At 36.6% G+C, this 18,449-nt stretch overlaps 1 protein-coding gene across 4 annotated transcripts in view; it reads right to left on the reverse strand.

Moving 5' to 3' along the window:
• Window positions 1-18,449, reverse strand: part of RALGAPA1 (Ral GTPase activating protein catalytic subunit alpha 1) — a 143,036-nt gene that overhangs the window by 40,355 nt on the left and 84,232 nt on the right. For all 4 annotated transcript variants that reach the window (XM_064460276.1, XM_064460275.1, XM_064460274.1 and 1 more), the window contains 8 exons: window positions 17,936-18,046; window positions 16,364-16,432; window positions 14,424-14,558; window positions 13,458-13,641; window positions 5,467-6,331; window positions 3,903-3,974; window positions 2,867-2,990; window positions 1,309-1,464 (listed from right to left, as the gene is read on the reverse strand). In XM_064460276.1, coding sequence (XP_064316346.1) covers window positions 1,309-1,464; window positions 2,867-2,990; window positions 3,903-3,974; window positions 5,467-6,331; window positions 13,458-13,641; window positions 14,424-14,558; window positions 16,364-16,432; window positions 17,936-18,046 — 1,716 coding nt within the window. The remainder of the gene's footprint in view (window positions 1-1,308; window positions 1,465-2,866; window positions 2,991-3,902; window positions 3,975-5,466; window positions 6,332-13,457; window positions 13,642-14,423; window positions 14,559-16,363; window positions 16,433-17,935; window positions 18,047-18,449) is intronic.

Raw genomic sequence — 18,449 nt, forward strand, 5'->3', positions numbered from 1 at the left:
TGAGACAGATCTTCCCCCTTGTCAAAAATTTTAATGCTCCAATTCAAACATATTATAAACAAACATTGTAAGGATAATTACAAGCTGTGTTTTATAAAACCAAGTTTCTGTTTAAAAAATACAGAAGCCAGTGAACTTAGAAAAATATATATACACACACACTGTTCTATGCTAGAACAAAAGCAACAATCTCATGTTAAAATTAGTTATTTTTGCTTTAAACTGCTTTTGTAGATAATTTAAGAACCTAAGTATTACCCTCGCTGTACTTCAGGAAATAACAGAAAGGACCCAGCACCATAGGCATACAAGAAAAAACCTTTTTTAATTAAAAAAAACAAACCCAAACAACAAATAAACCAACCTAAGATGTGACAGTGAGAAGTTAGAACTCATCATCAGTCTGTAATAGTAACAATAGCAATAATATTTTTTTCTTCAAGTTGAACACATAGAACAAAAAAGTCATTAATAATTGAAGCTTGCTAGAGGCATGGCTATTTCTCTCTTTACTAACTGTCTACTGTCTAATTTAATTACAAGTATTAAACTCCATGCTGAGGTCAACCAGCTTCAGTTCCTCCAATATTACACTTCAACCAGTGCTCATTAACGTGTCTACTGAATGGATTAGCACATCTGAAGATGTATGTACACAGGACGGGGGACAGTCTAATGATAACCAATTGTTCATTTGTAATAGGACACATGTTCAAGACTGTAACTTACTATCACTCATGTGGAATTATTAAATTATAAAGAAAAAAATACCAATACAGAAAACCATTGTTTTCTTAATGTGGCTCTGAGAGATCATATCACGTCTCTGCTCCAAGACAAAACACCTTATATACAATACACCTTGTCAAATTCGTAATATCTTTACCTTCTTTTTGAAGGAAAAATTATGTTGACAGCATGTGACTCTACGTGAGTAAAAAGTCATCTTAGAAAGTACCCACCTCATATTTATTAATTGGCAGTTAAAGTCTCAAACTACTAAAACATCATTCAGACATTATGCTGCTTCTTCTACACAAAACATAAGCTGCCTTCATTTTTCACCATTATACATGTGGTCCAGCCATCATTTGCAGTGATGGCAATAATCACCAGTACGGCAAAAGTAGAAATTGGTAGAGAATAATTTATATGGCTTAACCTGCTTCAGTAAAATACCAACTGTTAGCAGGTAAAGGTATTATGATATTTTATGTTGGTTTTTTTTTTAAAGTTACTGCATTTTCTTTTACTCTAATATCTCTGGGTTTATTACAAAAAAAAATATCTTTTATCAGGAACTCCAACCTTTTTTGTTAGAGAGTCATCTGAATCAGAAGGCATTCTTGTTGACACATGGAACATCACTTCTACTGTCGAGGTAGCAAAATACGGAGTGGTCAGTCCAGTGCTTTTGTTTTTTTGCAGTCCTCCCATAAAGCCACAATGGTTTGTAAGATTTACCTAGAAGTAAAGCCCAGGAAGCATTAGGAGAAAAAAAAAATCAGGTGATAAATAAATTCTTTACATTTTGAAATTTAAAAAAAAATTCTGTCATACTACATCAGCCTTGACCTGAGCTCTGAAAAACCCTGTGTGACAGCCAGGCAATTTGAGATTGTCTTTTTATCTTCCATATATTTTCTTGAGAAATTTTCATTCTGTGACTATGCAAAAACCTGATAACTAGGAAATAAGTTTCTAAGTCTTAGTTCAATGGGAAATAATTTGTCACTGAAACAAATAAGCATGCTTAATGGGCTTTTACAACAGCACCTAAAGAAAGTTGTACCTCAGACATGAATACATTTAATCTCTGCCCATGTGGGATATATTTTGCTTTTCTGTTAATAAAGGATCCAGAATTTAATGTTAAGAGGTTAAAATAGTAGATGTCTCATCATGGACTATTAATCCAAATTAGCAACTCTTTCATCTAGCTAATAAAGGCTAATAGAATTAACCCACTAAAGAAGGGTATTTGAAGACACTAATGTGATTTTTTTTTCTCCTGAAGAGTCAGGAACGTGGGAAATAAACATCTATGCTTGTGACAGTCAGCAGACTTCTCGCAGTTTTCCTCTGTTTGTGTGGAAAAGTCAGAGCCTACTGCTAATCTAGTAGTGCTCTTATATACCTAAGGAGTAAGAAAAAGAACAAATAAGATGGACACTCCTGTGGACAATCCTGAAGAACACAAGTGGACCAGAAAACCTGCAGATTCTCATGCAGCAGTCAGGAGCAGGAGTGGTTCCTGTACTTCCGTGCAACAGAGCGGAGTTGAACTTTACAATAGAAGTTAATCCTGTGCAGTCAGAAAGAAAGGGTGCAAAAAAGGAAATCCTAGTAACAGTATTGAATTGGTGACTAAAAAGCTGCAGGTCCACATAGATGATGATGGTACATCACATTATTTCTGACTTCTGGAAGAGACATGGAGCAGAGTGTGTGAACAGATACGTGCCTGCAGTGGAAGGCAGGAAGAAGGGAACATAAGAGAAGCTGCATGTTTGTATTTTTTGGATTACCAAATCTGAGCAAATCTCAAGCTTCAATTGACTTAACACTTTACAGGTCTACAGGGAAATCAAGATGCCTCCTAATCAGTCCGTGAAACCCAAGTACAGGACTGCATGTTAAAGAGTCATCTCTGCCTGCACAAACTTTCTTAAATTGAGAAAGCTTAAAATTAAATAGTGAGTATTGCTAATGAAATTAAGACCAGGATTCTTCTCTACATCCCACTTGAAAAACAGTGTATTTCAGTACTTGTGAGTAATGCTGAAGAACCAAAGACTTACAATATCTAAAGGGATCTGTAATTTTCTCTGCAAACAAACTTAGGATATAAACATTTTAATAATACCTCCCAGCCAAGACCAGCTACAAAATCTTCATAGGCTTGACTTCCCCCAGTATTAGTAAGAATGGAGTGTTTATCTTCTTGTCCCTCAGCAACATAAAACACTGCAATCTTGTGTGTCTCTCGGCTGTAAAACAGAGAACAGTCACTGCATGACAGTGTCTTTACTAATACGAAACCAACATATTCAAACAGTACACACAGAGCATGGCTTCAAAAAATATAGTGGAGTTGAAGTACAGCTATATGGCTTCTTTTTGAATACCTTATATATTTCCGTATTTCCCTTCTGTCTTTTCTAGACTAGTCTTCTCTAAAGCCTGAAGTTTTGCTATACATGAACAGCACTCAATCACTTCTAAGATGTAGGATGGTGCTGGCAGTACCAATTGCTAATGGAATAGCTGGGCTTCTGAAATGAGCAACACCTGTAACACAGGCATTATCGACACTGCACTGCCCGTTAATAACAGTGCCTTGTGAATGTGGCAAATATAGCTTATGCAACCTAATGAAGAATCTTTAAGGACTATAGCGACGTCTTCTGTTCACAGCTTGCTGTTAAGACACTGGAGCAACTGAAGGTGGTTTCTCACATTTCTAAAACCTCCACTGGATTTTATTTTTACTTCTAAAAAAAAATCAGTAGTTTTTAATTCTGTGCTACAACTCCAAATAGAATCCCATGTCTTCAAACACTAACAGTATTGGAAAACAGCTAAACAATTGGCCAAAGCTTAAAATGTGGAGACTTTGAGGTATCAAAGTTTTAAAACTATTCCATGTTATGCATGCAAATGTTCATAATTTTAAGTTATTCTGAAATTTGTTTTATCTCCTGATATTCTACTTGTAGAGTTTCACTCTACAAACAACACCAATGGAACTTCAGTGTAACACCAATAACTACAATACAGTGCAAAATACATGAATAATTTACAAACCTATTTTAAAAATCAGTTCAACTCTCCCATCTATGCAAGTAGAGTCATTTAAGTACAAGCACACTTAAAACTAGGCAGCCACTAAAAGAATTTACCATTGTCTTGAGTCCAGATTTCTGAGCTCTCGAAGTAATTTCTCATTTTTCTTCAGGAGATGAAAGCTTCTTCTAAATAGAGAAATTTGTAACTCTTATCACCTGTTTGCTGATGGATACAGAACAGTACAAGAATGGTACAAGAACATTTCCAGGTGCATTCAAGAACAGCCAACAAATGCTTTTGCCTTTTCGATAGTCCATTCTTATATAAAATATTAAGATACCTTTCAAAAAATATGCAAGCTATTTTTTTACTCCGGGAAATCTTCTATATCCATTATAGCCCTAAGCACAACCTTTACTTCTTTCCACTTTCTTCTGTCAACCTATTGGATCCAACTGTGATCGATCTCTCCTCTACAGAAGGACAGACAGAACTCCCTTTGATGCATATAAGCTGCACACTTTACTAGGTCATAATATATATGCTTAGTGACAAAAGACACTCCCATAATCTACTGTCCTGGGGAGTTAGTGCATTAAATACAGAGTTTTGCTATTCTGAATTGCAGAAGTGACCAGAACATAGCTCAGTAGTCACCCAGCCAGCTGTAAAAATTTTAAGAGAAAACAAAACAATGTTAGAGCAAGAAAGGCACTTTTCATTTCTTTTAAACTGTGCTTAAGATGTTTCCCACAAAACACAGTGGAATGAGTTTAAGAGCAGTACTGTTCAAAACTAGACTGCCTTGAGGAATAAAAGACCCAAATAAGAAGGGTTATAACACCAAATTTTTGTCTGATTCCGGTGACACAGAATATCCATTTCCCTTCATAGTAAGAAAATATTTCAATGCCTCTGATACGGAATTTGATGGCTAAGGCAAAAGAGGATCTCAGAAGTGCCCTTAAATTCTAGGATGCTAATATTTGTACATACCCACATGTATATGCAGATATATACCTAACTACACCCACACAAAAATAACACGGAGACATTACTTTTGTAACTGAACATGGCTTGTCTCCTGTTGTTCTAAACAATACCCAAACATTGCCAATGTTGAAATAAATAGTAAGGGACACATCTTTCTTGTTAGCTAACACAGATGCAATGCTTTGAGGATGCATGCAAGCAAGCATGCTCTTAGCAGACAAAGCAGCAGGACACTGTCCAGCAACACAATAGCTGAGAATATGACACTTTCAGAGTCTCATTCTGTCATGGAAAGGTTATCATTTTTGCAGGAACATACATGGTAAGCAAAGAAAGCAAAAAAAGATGCCTTCTTTACCCATACTAGCATCCCTTAGTACCGCTGGTGAAAGGATTGTTAGAAAAGATATCACTCCTTCCATTTGCCTTCCAACACTGTTCTAAGGAAAGAATATAAATAGCAGTAAAGGCAACAGGTACCTCCTTTCTGTCTCTCTAAATGACAGGTTGAAATGCAGAAGAAAACTGCCATTTTCCCCTTAGTTGCACATTCCCTCTCCTCTTTTGTTGGCTGGCCTGGAGTATTTCTGTCTTAACCCACTCTATGATCAACTATTATTACATTGTAAAAATAACACAATTCCTTAAAAGAAAGTTCTTAAATTGTGAGTCTTTTCTTTTTACCTTTTATCCCAAGAATTCATTCCCAGTATACTGAGAAGTAATCTGCAGTAGTAAAATGCTGACTGGGGCTTTTGTGAGGTTGGCTCATCCTGCTCCATAGCCCTCATATTTAAATCATTGAAATGCTTTTCAACAAACTCCCTCTCTTCTGTATGCTGTTTCAGAATTGCATTGATGACATCGTTCTCCTGCTTCTCTGAGATGCAGACTGGTTGAGGAGCAGGAATGTTGAGTGAGACACCAGTTCTCTGTAAGCATTCAGGGCTTGTAACACCTAAATACTGCAGGAGTTCATCAAGGGCATCTTCTTCATCCCTAATGGTATCCCATGTTGGTACAGTGTCTCTAAATTTCCTTTTTACTTGGAGTGTAATTCCATCCCTTGCAGATATATCCTCCACATGCTCAAAAGATGAAAGAGCATCTTCCGGTTTATCTTGTTGAGATAATGAAAGTGCAAAAGAAGTTTGTTGTGAAGATCCACACAAAGATGATGGTCCATACAAAATGGCTGAATCCCATGAGTATTTGCCAGATAGATCACGCACTATAATTCTAACATTTGAATTAGCAGATGCAAGTCCAGCAGACAGTCCTCCCCCAGGCATGTCATCTTCTGCTTGGATTTGTATGCAAGACACAAGGGAAGTATTGTTTAACACAAAGAATTGAAGGTTTGGGTTCTCAAAAAGTTCAGGAGAAAGTTCAGGGCTTTCACTGTATGGATTGTCGTTGTTTTCACACACTTGACTGGTTAGCATAGCAGGACCTCCACTCATAGGGTAGTGGCCTAAGTGATTGACTAGATGTGTTATCACAGTACGAGCAGCAACAGAAATTAATCCTTGTTGCATGTGAGTTTTCACTGTGAGAGAAAGAACATAGGTTTTAAAAGAAGAGTTCAGAAGACAACACTGAGATTTACGTATTTCTCTTGGTCTCTTCTTCGTGAATTTTAAACAGAGGATGAGCACTGCAAGGCTAGGATACAGCCAACTCGGCAATGTAAAATATGTATTTTGATGAACACTGGTCTTGTATAAATAGCATGAAAAATCATAAGATAGTTAAAAAAGCATCTTCATTATTTTACAGCCTACCATACCTCCTTTACCACAGCTTTGTAATCAGCATGGTTCTTCTAAAATACACAATTTCTTAATCTAGTGAAAATAAATCTTAAATTGCTGATGAAGTAGAGATCATAATTGTGTTGTAAGAAGTCCATTTCCAACTGCAGTGGATTTTTATATTTATACACATCGTTACCTTCTGAAAAAACACAGGAACATAGATGTACAAAGCCTCTAATCCATCTTAATTTCCCTGGGGAGCATATAGCTGTAGGTTAGGTTGAGAATAATACTGGATGATTTTAAAGTACCAAATCAAAGACCAGACTATCTACACTGAACAAAATATAACAGTAGCAAAGTGTTCAAAAGGCAAATCTCATGCTCCAACTGCATTTTAAGAAGTTTCAGGCTAGAAAAACTTAAGAGGGAGAAAAAGAAGTTAATTGTGCTTGTCTTATGTGAAATTTATCTTGTGAGATGCACTGGTATTTCAATATGGTTTTCCCACCTCCATCTTTGTTGCAGACCTTCCACTTGCACGCAACGTTATCTAAATTCACAAAAAGAATTTCTTAATGTTTATACCAGACCCTGCTAACCCAGTACTTTACTGTTATTGGATTCGTCTATCAAATCCACTCTACATTACCCATGAAGTGCAGAGATGGCCAGAGCGACTCTGTCAGGCAGGCAGCCAGCCCTCAACTGCTCAGAGTACCCACTGAAGAACCCATGCACAAAAGTATTACACTGTAGAAGATCACAGGTAGAAAGAAAAACAGGATCAATACGGCAAAGCACGTATTTCTGCAGCCTCTCGCTTTTTACAGAGCCTGGATGCCCTGAATTCGGTATTTACAAGGGGAAGATAAATCACGACTGTATTCCTCAGGATTACATCATATATTTTAAACTATCTTAAACATTGAAAACTGCTGCAAACACTTCTCGCCTTCTTTCTCACCAAAAAACCATTAAACTAGAATGTTCTGAACCATGTTACATTTTCATTCAGTATTTACTGAGGAAATGTAACCTCTCGGATGTGTAAGTATGGTAAAATGAACTCATCTCCCTTTATATTGTGTACTTACGCACAATAAAACCTAATGTTTAATAAATTTCTTTTTGCAGCAGAAGGTGTCTTAATTGGTTTAACTGGAAAAATAAAGGCAAATTTGTAATGCATACTGACTGTCATGACAGATCTTTAGTTTCTGAATCACTGCATACATTCTGTGTCTGCAAAAGTAAGCAGTTAGTATACATTTGCCTCTTTTTTTCCCCCCACAAGGTTTGGGTAAAGCATGTAAGAGAGTTTGGGATTATGGCTCTTTTCCACCTTTAGGAAGCACTACATCTGAACTGCAAAAAGGGAAACACTTCATCCAGTTAATAGTTGGCAAAATCAACTTTATTTTTACACTATTCCAAACCTCAGATAATCTAAAATATTTTAATAAACTAAGGCCTTGAATACTAATATAAACAAATTAGGTATTATATTTTTAGTATCTGTAACATTCTTGAGGTTTAAAAATTTACAAACACAAAAACATTCAGTGAAGCTGAATTAAATGTCCAGATATTGATAGCATACAAGGAAATTAAGTTATAGTGCCATCTGCTGAAATATAAGAAGGAACTGTAAGCAAGTTTAGACAAGACAAAGAGAAAGTAAGTTGGATGCTGGACGAATAATTTATCAGTGCAGTACTAACCAGCGCCTGGACCAGGCAGAGGCTGGCTCATCTTTGTCATGATATTTATGCCAAATGTTTAACAGCTGGCACTGCTCTTCTCAGGTTTCTAGGAGCAAAGACATGTGAGATTCCCAGATACCTGAAGGCTCACACTGTGTGTGTGTTAAATGCCTTCAGTTAAGTTCTTCTGAAAATCCTGAAGAAATGAGAAGGACCTGTTAGCATGTAAGTTATTACTACTACTGTTTTGTGGCAAACCCAGAAGATTTCAAATCTGACCATGGTTGTATTGTGCCTGTGTGCATGAATTTACTCCCTTCAGAGCCTATGGGACATATGGAAAAGAAAGGTGATACAATGATACAAAGAGTGGAACATTGAATTTAAATTTGGAAGGTCCATTCCCAGCCCTACCATGGTCTTTCTCTGAAAATTTTACTCCTGAATTAAAGTAACAAATAAAAGAACTAGGATATAAATCTGTCATTGCTGCTTTTATAAAATGAGAACAGTACTTCTCATTGAGTTTCCTCTCAGAATACAGTATTGCTGATCTAAAAATGACACAGAAAACTCAAATCAGAAGTGTTAAGAGAAGCATACTGAGAAGTAAACTGTAAGATGTAACCTGTTATGCTGAAATAAAATAAAGCAATCTTGAAACATTTTTGCCACACAGCAAATGAGATTTCGGTGCCAGCTTCCCTTAGCAAAAAAAAAAAACCAAAACAAAAACCCACAACAAAAAACTACACAAAAAACCACACAACCCAAGCCCAGTAATGCTTTTTGAAAATATGAGAAATTAAAATTACATTCACAACTTAAAGGACACATATTAGTAATTTGTTCCTAGAAGCACATCTCCTCAATCAGGAACAACTGGACATTCAATATATTAGACTTCTTAAAATTAGTATCTAAAACATGCTCTTTGTTTCTGCAGGGCACATCAAACTACACAATAACACAAGCCATCACAGCTTTACCACGAATTCTACAAACTAAGCCATACCATTAGACATTAAAGGAGTCTAGCTGGCTGCTTTACCAACCTGTCTTCCTGAGTGAACTCATGTCTGCTCTCTTTACAATGGTACAGTCTTTTGCTTGGGCAATGTAATTTATAGGTGTACATGATCACTTGGTAATTTGCTAGCAGCAAGTTGTATTGGCTATCTTTCTCAGTCCCTGAAATTACCTCGTTTGTGGAAAGGCTGAATGTCCATCACCTCTAATTTGTATCAGTGGCATGAATGGAGGATTCCTGAATTTCCTTAAGATATGTTGTTAACTCTTTAATTCAGCTTTGGCTGAACAGCTTCTATACAACTACAGTTATGTAGTAGAAGGAAAAAGTAATGACTGAGGGTGGAATTTAGCTCTCCTCACCCTTTTAGCTATCTAAAGAATGATGCACCTGTAGAGAATGATTCATCTCAGGAGCCCAAATTGGAGAAATGGGATGAATCACTCTCCGGAAACTCTTCTCTTTCTCCATTATGTTTAGAGGGAGCCTAAGAGAGTTCAGTTCAGCTTAGCTACCTGCATTTTCCATTAGCTTAAGGAAGTCTCACTCCTTTCTAATTTTAAGCTTCAGCTATAGAGAGATGCAGTCACAGAAAACCCACCTCTAGAACATCCCTCATGAAAACACAAACTGTGCTGATCTGGATGCACCATGTGTAAAGTGCTTTTTAAAATTTGTACATTTTGTCCCCTTTCATTAAAAAGGCAGACAGCAAAGACTTAAAAGAAAAGTGATTTCTAATTTTTAAATAAAAGCTAAGACTAAACATCAGATGGTGGAAATCTTCAGAAACTGAAATATATTAGGAAAAGGATTGATCTATGCTAAAGAGTTTATGCTTGGAGAAATATGACAGATGGGGGAAAAAGCCATGAAATCAATAATTGATGGATCACTGTATCTATGCAATGCAACTACTACCTTCCAATCACAACTATCTCTAACAGTTTTGTGATCTACGAAGAACAGGTTTCAAAATGTTTTTGCCTATAATTGCAAAAAATTCCCATAAAATATTATTTCCTTATGACTACACTCTATTCAATAGTCTGATTTTGCTATCTATTAACATCAGAAGACGTATAGCACTTTTTGTTTAATGCCACCTATTTTCATGCAACCAGCTTTCCTGTCAATACAAGGGTCACACAAAAATTCAATTTTACCTTTTCCTAAATGTTTGCATCATTTAATATAAACAAGAAAAAAGCTTAGAAGGAGAGGTTCCATTTTAATTCTCCCTCATATATGTTCAAGGTCCAGTAATGACAGATAAAAGATCAGAAGAAGGTAAGCAGGTCATGGCACAATGCAGTCCAAGTTATCTTTTTCAAATCTAAACTGTACAGTGAAAGGCTATAATACTATCCTATCCTTGGAGAAATCATACCTCTGTCAGTGTGACACTGAATCCAGGCTAGTTAGGTGCGGTTAATTAGTACAGGCAGCACTTGTATGCCTGTACTGTAGCTAGAGGAAGCTGTGTCGACACTAGCTAGAGGAACAGTTCCACCAGCCTTCACGTACCAAGGTCAGGCTGGACGGGGCTCTGAGGAACCTGATCTAGTTGAAAATGTCCCTACTGACTGCAGGGGGCTTAGACTAGATGACCTCTAAAGGTCCCTTCCATCCCAAACCACTCTATGAGTCTGTGTAGACGAGCCCTGTGATACCTTAGATACATGGAAAGCACCACAGACTTGATGTCTGCAGGTTCTGATGATGCAAGAAAAGCTTCCTACTGATGTCTTTATTGTCAGCTGCTAAAAGTTTGTTCTGGTTTAAATATAACACTTTAATATGCTTAACACTTAATTTCAAAATTATTCTTTGCGTATACTGCAATCTACCACTTTACCTGAAACCTATGGAAAGGAGAGCAAAAAAAATTTCACAGATAATCCTAGGTTTAACAGATTCCTTATGAGAGACAGCACTTGGAAAGCTGCTGAAACAGAGAGGGGAACAGTCCTCTTCTCTTCCCACATGACCTGTTTCCAGAGCATTTATCAAACCTTTGCCCTGCCATTCATTGCAGGGCTTGCTGCAGCCTCTCAATAGATCCTGTCCCCACTACACAGCTGTGTCACTGAAAGTCCCCTATCTTCATGTTCTCACACCACATCGTTACTGTGTTAAGTGTCCATAAAACTTGTAATGGATCTGACTTTGAATAATAGGACGCATAACAGGGTATGTCAATCACATCTATTAAACTGATCAAAAGCACCCTGCCTTAAGGATTCTGGCATCTCTGTACTTTCAGCTTTGCTTATGACCTAAGGATGGAATGCAGCAATCCCCACCCAGTCTTTGTAGAGCTTCCTGGATTTACCTACAACTTCTGTCCTGCCCATTTCCATTCCTTCAAAAAGATCATGATAGTAACTTTACTCTACAGAAGAAGAGATTGACCCATTGGCATGCTGCTCTGAGGCTAGCTTGCCTTAACTGACCCTCTGTCTCGATCGAGTCCCAGACTGGTTGTTAACCACTAACTTTACTCCTCTCACTCCTCCAGCAATGCCAGGGAGAACAGATGCTGTGTAATTGGTTAAGCACTGCCAATTTTACTCTCTGCCCGGCAACGTGAACTAGAAGTGCCAAGGTTGCAAGACCGGGGTTGCATTATAATGCTGTAGCTTGCCAATTAAATTTCACAATCTGACTTACAATTCCAGAGCCCTGAAACTTTGAAAACATACGGGGCTTCCTTAATTCATCTGGAGAGATAAAAGGAACATCTGAAATTACTTTTATTTAGAAATTTAACAAGAAATGATAAAAGAACAGATCACGTACGGAAATGCAAAATGAAGATATCGATGCTAAGGCTTTGTGCAACTACCTTCATTTAAAGAGAAATCTATTCAGGGTTGTCTTTTCAGATTGTCAGATTAAACAAGCCACATGGCATTTGCTGCTAACCCATAATTACAGATTATTACAGAATACAAAAGATGCCAGGCATAAAAAGCTACTACAATTCTCTACACTGTAATAGAACATGCAGTGGAAGTTAATTTTGGCAAATGCTTTAAATATTAGCTTTACATAATATGTATAGGTGAGACTGTAATTAGGACAGAATGAATCCTTCGAAGCCTCTTTCATTCTGACCCAGCAGATGATTACTTTTTACTAATAAGACCACAGCCATTTGACAAAAAGCCAACTATAGTACCTTGCTTCATTCTTCAGTAAATTTAATAATTACAGCTCCTCCTGCCAATAGTTCTCAAATCAGACTTGTTCAATCCAATACTGAGCTTATTAGGGGACAGCTCTATGTTTAGAATTCTTTGGCCAAAAAAGTACTTGAGGATGATGAAGCATGCCTTAGACAAGGGCACAATGATTAGCCATTTTCTCTACATAAAAAACAGCACGTAGTCACTACAGACCACAAAATCACCTGCTGTTAGCACACAGCTGCTACAAAGAGCTTCTGCATTTATCTGGTTCTTAATACCTTTAAGGGAGCCTAAATGGAACAACTTAATATGGAGGAGAATAGCACTACACAGAGTTTCAGGTATCAGTATGAGTCTCATCTTTTTCAATTTTCTTCCCAATGTAGCCATTTGATGTTTACTAGATACACTGCATAATACGTGCTACTTCTCTATAGCTTAGTTTCTTGATTCTTTGTTTTTATTTTTGAGTTTGGAAGAAAATGTTAATTCCCGGGTCTCAAAGTTGTAAGCAGGTGAGATAAAATTTCTCTCTTTTTAGATAAACTCTGTGGTTTTGAACAGTGTAAACAGACTGTCAACAAATTACGATAAGTTAAAAAAAGTTGAGAGCTTTCAATATTGCAGGCTCAGAGAGGAAAAAAATCCAAACGATGGTTAGAAAAAGGAGCTAAATTAAGAAAAAAATTAATTTACTGACAGTAAAGTGAAAAGCAACATTCATCCATGTTGCAGTACTTAACACTTTTTGCTGATACACAGAGCACAGAAGAATCCACATCAAATTGATCTTCACGTTGCTCAGAAGATACTTATTTCAGTTAATCGAACAGTACTTGCTAAAAATGATGTTAGCTCATCCCATACTAACAGTTCTTACCTAATATCTAGGTATCGTTTAAAACTTATGCTTTAGACAAACCCTTCAATACTGGAAACCAAGATAAAATCTTTTTGAAAGAAAATGTATTTAGGCAATTTGGCAAACCTTCAGTGACTGGCTGAAGTTTAGAAGACCTCTCAGAGTCTGGAGAATGCAGTGGTTCTGGTTCCTTCAAGCTTTCTAAATGCATAAAAGGATCATAATCCACACATGCCAAATCAGAAAGGCTTAGAGGAAAATACTTAGGGTTGCTAAAACACTGAGATCCATAGACACATCCATGCAGAACCTAGAATAAAAACAGAATTTCATTACATTAACTACTGAAATTTCTACTTGATAGTTTTATAAGAAATAAAGTTTATTTTTATTTACATTTTAAAATTGATTTGTTAGAACCAGGTAGGCAGGACAAAATGTTTGGGAAATTTCAGATGCTTAATGTTTACAGAAACAAACTCTGGTCTGCAAAGAAAATTGTTAAAACAGTGTCTACACTGAAGTGGAATTTAACAATAAAGAAACAAGAAACAAAACTTAAAACAAATTACTAAGCTACCTTTATTTTTAGATCATCTATCTTCCTTAACTACATACGCTAGTTCTAAGCTGCTGGAGGTTTTAATCTCCTTCCCTTGCAAAAAAAAAAAAAAAAAACCACCAAAAAAAAAAAACCACCAAACTACCTTTGTTCTGTGTCCCTACGGACAGCAATTATAATTTAGTGCTTTTTACTTTGCTTATTGCTAAATAAAATTGCTTGGTATAAAAAAGCTACTTCCTCATCCGCTTAAATGTATAGCTGGTCTTCTACCACACAGATGTCTGCTATCGGTATGACATACAAAGAGTAACTTGTTTAAACATCACAAAACATAAGACAAAATAAATAATTACAAATATACCAAAGATCAAGCAGTTATAGTAAAACATAAAAGAAGTAAGACAGCACTTCACATTTCTGCAGCAAATGGAGGTCAGTTTACAGAAAAGTTGTGTCTTCATTTCCATGAAAACTGACACTACCTCCATACATAGAAATTCTCATTTAGTGAGTAAAGAAACACGTACCTTATATATACAATTAAGAACGGATCTCTCAGTCTTATCATTTTCTGCTCCTGTAGTGTGAAGAGGCTGCAGCAAGGTCTTTAATGGCAAGGCCATTATCCAATCCAATAAGCACAGAAGTAAAGAAACCACCAACTGGAACAAACACTTTCAATTACAAACCAATTAAACCAGGACCTGCTGCTTGACAATTATCCCTGTATTTTACTTTTCTGTTTTACTTTATTCTTTTCTCAATTCAGTAGAGTCAGCCTTCTGCAGTGATGGCAGGTCACACTTGTTTAAAAGCCACTGTATCTTCAAAACCTACAGCCTCAGTAAAAACTTGGCTACTGAGATTTTAACAAAGACCACCCATACAACAGTTTCTCATCGTGGTAAGTCTGTAAGCAGATACTGTGCCTAAGAGGATGTCCATTATTTTTCAAAATTGATTTGTAGGGTGTTGTTTTTTAGAATGACAGATTACATAGGTACAAATTAAGGCTGAGGCACCATTCTGCACATAAATCTTACTGTAAAGTGAATCAAGGATTACACAAAACTCAGCTGTTTCAGCAACATTTAGTGCCTTATAAATAACTCAGAATTTCCTTCACAACATGTCAATAACACTACACAGCACCAGGTATCATCTGAAAGAAATCCAACTGCTTTCTATATTGTAGGCTACTCAGTCAGCAAAAGAACCAACTCCCTCTAGGGGATGTTTTTAAAGACTGTAGAACAGAATTAGATTAAGACACACATACACACCAAATTATTAATAACTTACTGGCTTCAAATAATTATTTTTAATTCCTAAAACTTAGCTGTGGAAGAGGAAACAATTCAGATAAAGAGCTGCAAGATTCTCTGAAATATTTCCCAAGTTAAAGCTTTTCAAAGACAATCCACTTAACTTAGTAATAAATGACATATAATCATCATACTCATTTCACATAATACAAGTTTGTCTCTCAGAGGCATCATAACATAAATCTAATGATGAAGGGCTCTGAGTATTTTTATATTAAACCAATTTTTAAGAAAACCATTAGGACTAAGTTTGTCAAACTAGGTAAGACAATTTTTGGTATGATATTTGATGTACAATGATCAGTGTTAGTTCATGGGGAGCTTCTTGACTTATGGGAAGCATCTCAAGTGAGAAGGTGGCTAGCTTGGCATACTGCTGTAGTCTACAGCCGCCACTGCCTCCTCACAAGCAGAGAGGAGGGGCAAAATGGAGCTCTGGAGGCCAAAATGAGCCTGCCACAAACACCACCTCCTGCAGGAATGGGTGGCCTAGAACAATGGAGCTGCCAGCGACACACTGCACCCAAGTGCCCAAGTTTAAACGACTGATGTGTCCCGCAGTCCTAGAGCAAAGCCAAGTAACTTGGAAGAGAGAGAGATTTCAGGAGGCAGAAAGTACTACTGTGAGTACCAGATGAAGAAGGAGCCTGTCTTAGCTAGGGGACTCAGGCCCACTAAAAATAAAAAAAAGATAGCAATTGTTTTGAAGGATGACAATAATCAAATTCATCTGAAGGTTACAGGCTATCTTGCTCAAGAATGTACTTAAAATAGAAAGTGCAAAAAATCATAATCTTATATATATTTTGAAAGGTTTTCTTTACAGGTTGAGAATACATTTTCACTATAAGACAAGTTTGAAGTCTACATTACTTTTCTTGTAAGTTCACTGATGATAAGGAAAAAGAAGACTAATTATTAAAAACAGTCAATCTCAATTAATTTTAAAGATGTATTTTCTATAAAAACTTCAGGAATTCACTTGCATAAACAATATTGCTGGAATTCTGAGACGCCTATACTGTATTATACTTAAAGAGCTGAATGCCTATTTTAAGGCACAGTTTAAATTTTGTAACAATGCTATGCCACACACCTTTGCAATTAAATTAATGCATTAAAAAGGAATGAAAAGTGTTTACCCTCTTGTCCTGTTCATAAGAGGAAGCTTCTGTACTGGGTAGCAGATGGGTAATAGTTGCTATCAAAATCTGGGGAAAATACAGCATTGTTTCTTTAAAAATACAATTTAAATATCCAAAAAATATTTTTAAGCAGGTAAATGCGACACAATACTAGATTCATGGTTAAATTCTACTGAAGTTAATTTTGAGATAAATTACAGTATTCTTTGCCACTTTTTGTTTTTTAATAAAATCCTTTTAATTTAATTTTATAGATTCATAGAATGGTTTAGGTTGGAAGGGACCTTTAGAAGTCATCTAGTCCAACCCCCCGGCAATGAGCAGGGACATCTTCAACTAGATCAGGTTGCTCAGAGCCCCGTCCAACCTGGCCTTCAATGTTTCTAGGGATGAGGCATATACAGCCTCTTGGGAAATGTGGGCCAGTGTTTCACCACCCTCATAGTAAAAAAACCTTTTCCTTATATCCAGTCTGGATCTACCCTCCTTTAGTTTAAAACTGTTACCCCTTGTCCTGTCACAACAGACCTTGCTAAAGAGATTGCCCCCATCTTTCCTATGGCTTCCCTTCAAGTACTAAAAGGCTGCTGTTAAGATCTCCCCGCAGCCTTCTCTTCTCCAGGCTGAACAACCCCAACTCTCTCACAGCCTGTCCTCGTAGGAGAGGTGCTCCAGCCCTCGGATCATTTTTGTGGCCCTCAGCTGACCCGCTCCAACAGGTCCATGTCCTTTCTGTGTTGAGGGCTCCAGACCTGGAGACATGTCTTCACAACACTCCTCTGAAGGAATATGCTTTGCTTGACTGATGTAGGTGCATTACGGACAGTGAAATCACACAGCTACTCCAAATATTCAGGCGGAAGAGAACTTGATTCAACATACTTGTAGGGTGCAGGAAGGAGCCTGATGCAGGTTTGTGTACAGGGTTATTTGAGCTCCATTCTTTCTTAGAACTACTAGAATTTGTAAACACCCTGCCTGTACTTAATCAACAATATGACTGCAGAGGAGCAGAGAAATGCTTGCTATACCTCTTGAGAAGCTTCCACGCAATTCTCTTTCTGGTTCCCTCAGAGACCTCTTACTTTTCTCTGTGGTTCAGACTCACAGAGGCCCTGATCTACCTCCTTGTTATTTAAAGGGTATTGAAAGTAATTGTTTTTGCCTTATACTGAAACACTTTAATGCAAAATGTTTTGCATACGGATATGCAAAATACAATTGCAGATCTGTATGTTAAGTAATTGCTTTCTCACTAAACTTAAACATTTGAAGATAATTAATATTTTAAAAATTGCACTTTATAGATAATATTCTCATGTAAATAATGACATAGTTGTATCTGAGAAAAAATAAGCATGATACAGCCATTTTACATATTAATATTGGAGTCAGCAAGTAACTGCAATGTGAACCCACACAATTAATGTTCTGTAAGATTATGTTTCTACTAATTTAACATTTTGTGAAACATACTTGTCAATATTCTGGTATTTTAATTTCAGTGAAATACATTTTACTGTTACATTTAAAAGAATTAAAGTTTTCAAATTTTAAAAAATTACTTACTTGAATAATTCTTAAAGGTGAATCAGCTTGATACATTTGAAGTCTGTGTACATAATGTATCAGCATGTTCAGCATACTGCAGGCAACTTGGGCTACTGTTTTATTTGGAAACTGGAAAAGAGAACACAAGCCAGTAATGACGACTACATTTCATATAAGAGGACATCAGGAATTTTGGTGACTGTTTTATACACATAGTTCCTTATGTACCTATTTACCCAAGGAACAGAATTAAATTTTACAAAATTTAAAAGGAATTATTTTATAGTCATAACCAGACGTTCATAGCTAACATCAAAGGTTTGGGACAGACAATCAGGGAGTGGTATGCAATGAGGGAAAGGGGAAAGGAGTCTCCTAATTAACTTCAGACTCATTAGTACAGTATCATGTAGCCAGAAAGAATAAATTCATTTCTTGTTACATTAATGATCATTAATTTTAACACATCACTGCAAAAAGCCAAGGATCCAATTCTAAGAACCAAGGCAGTGAACAGCAGTATATCCAAAAT

The sequence above is a fragment of the Phalacrocorax carbo genome, chromosome 9 (assembly GCF_963921805.1).
Source record: "Phalacrocorax carbo chromosome 9, bPhaCar2.1, whole genome shotgun sequence".
NCBI classification, from domain to species: Eukaryota; Metazoa; Chordata; class Aves; order Suliformes; family Phalacrocoracidae; genus Phalacrocorax; species Phalacrocorax carbo.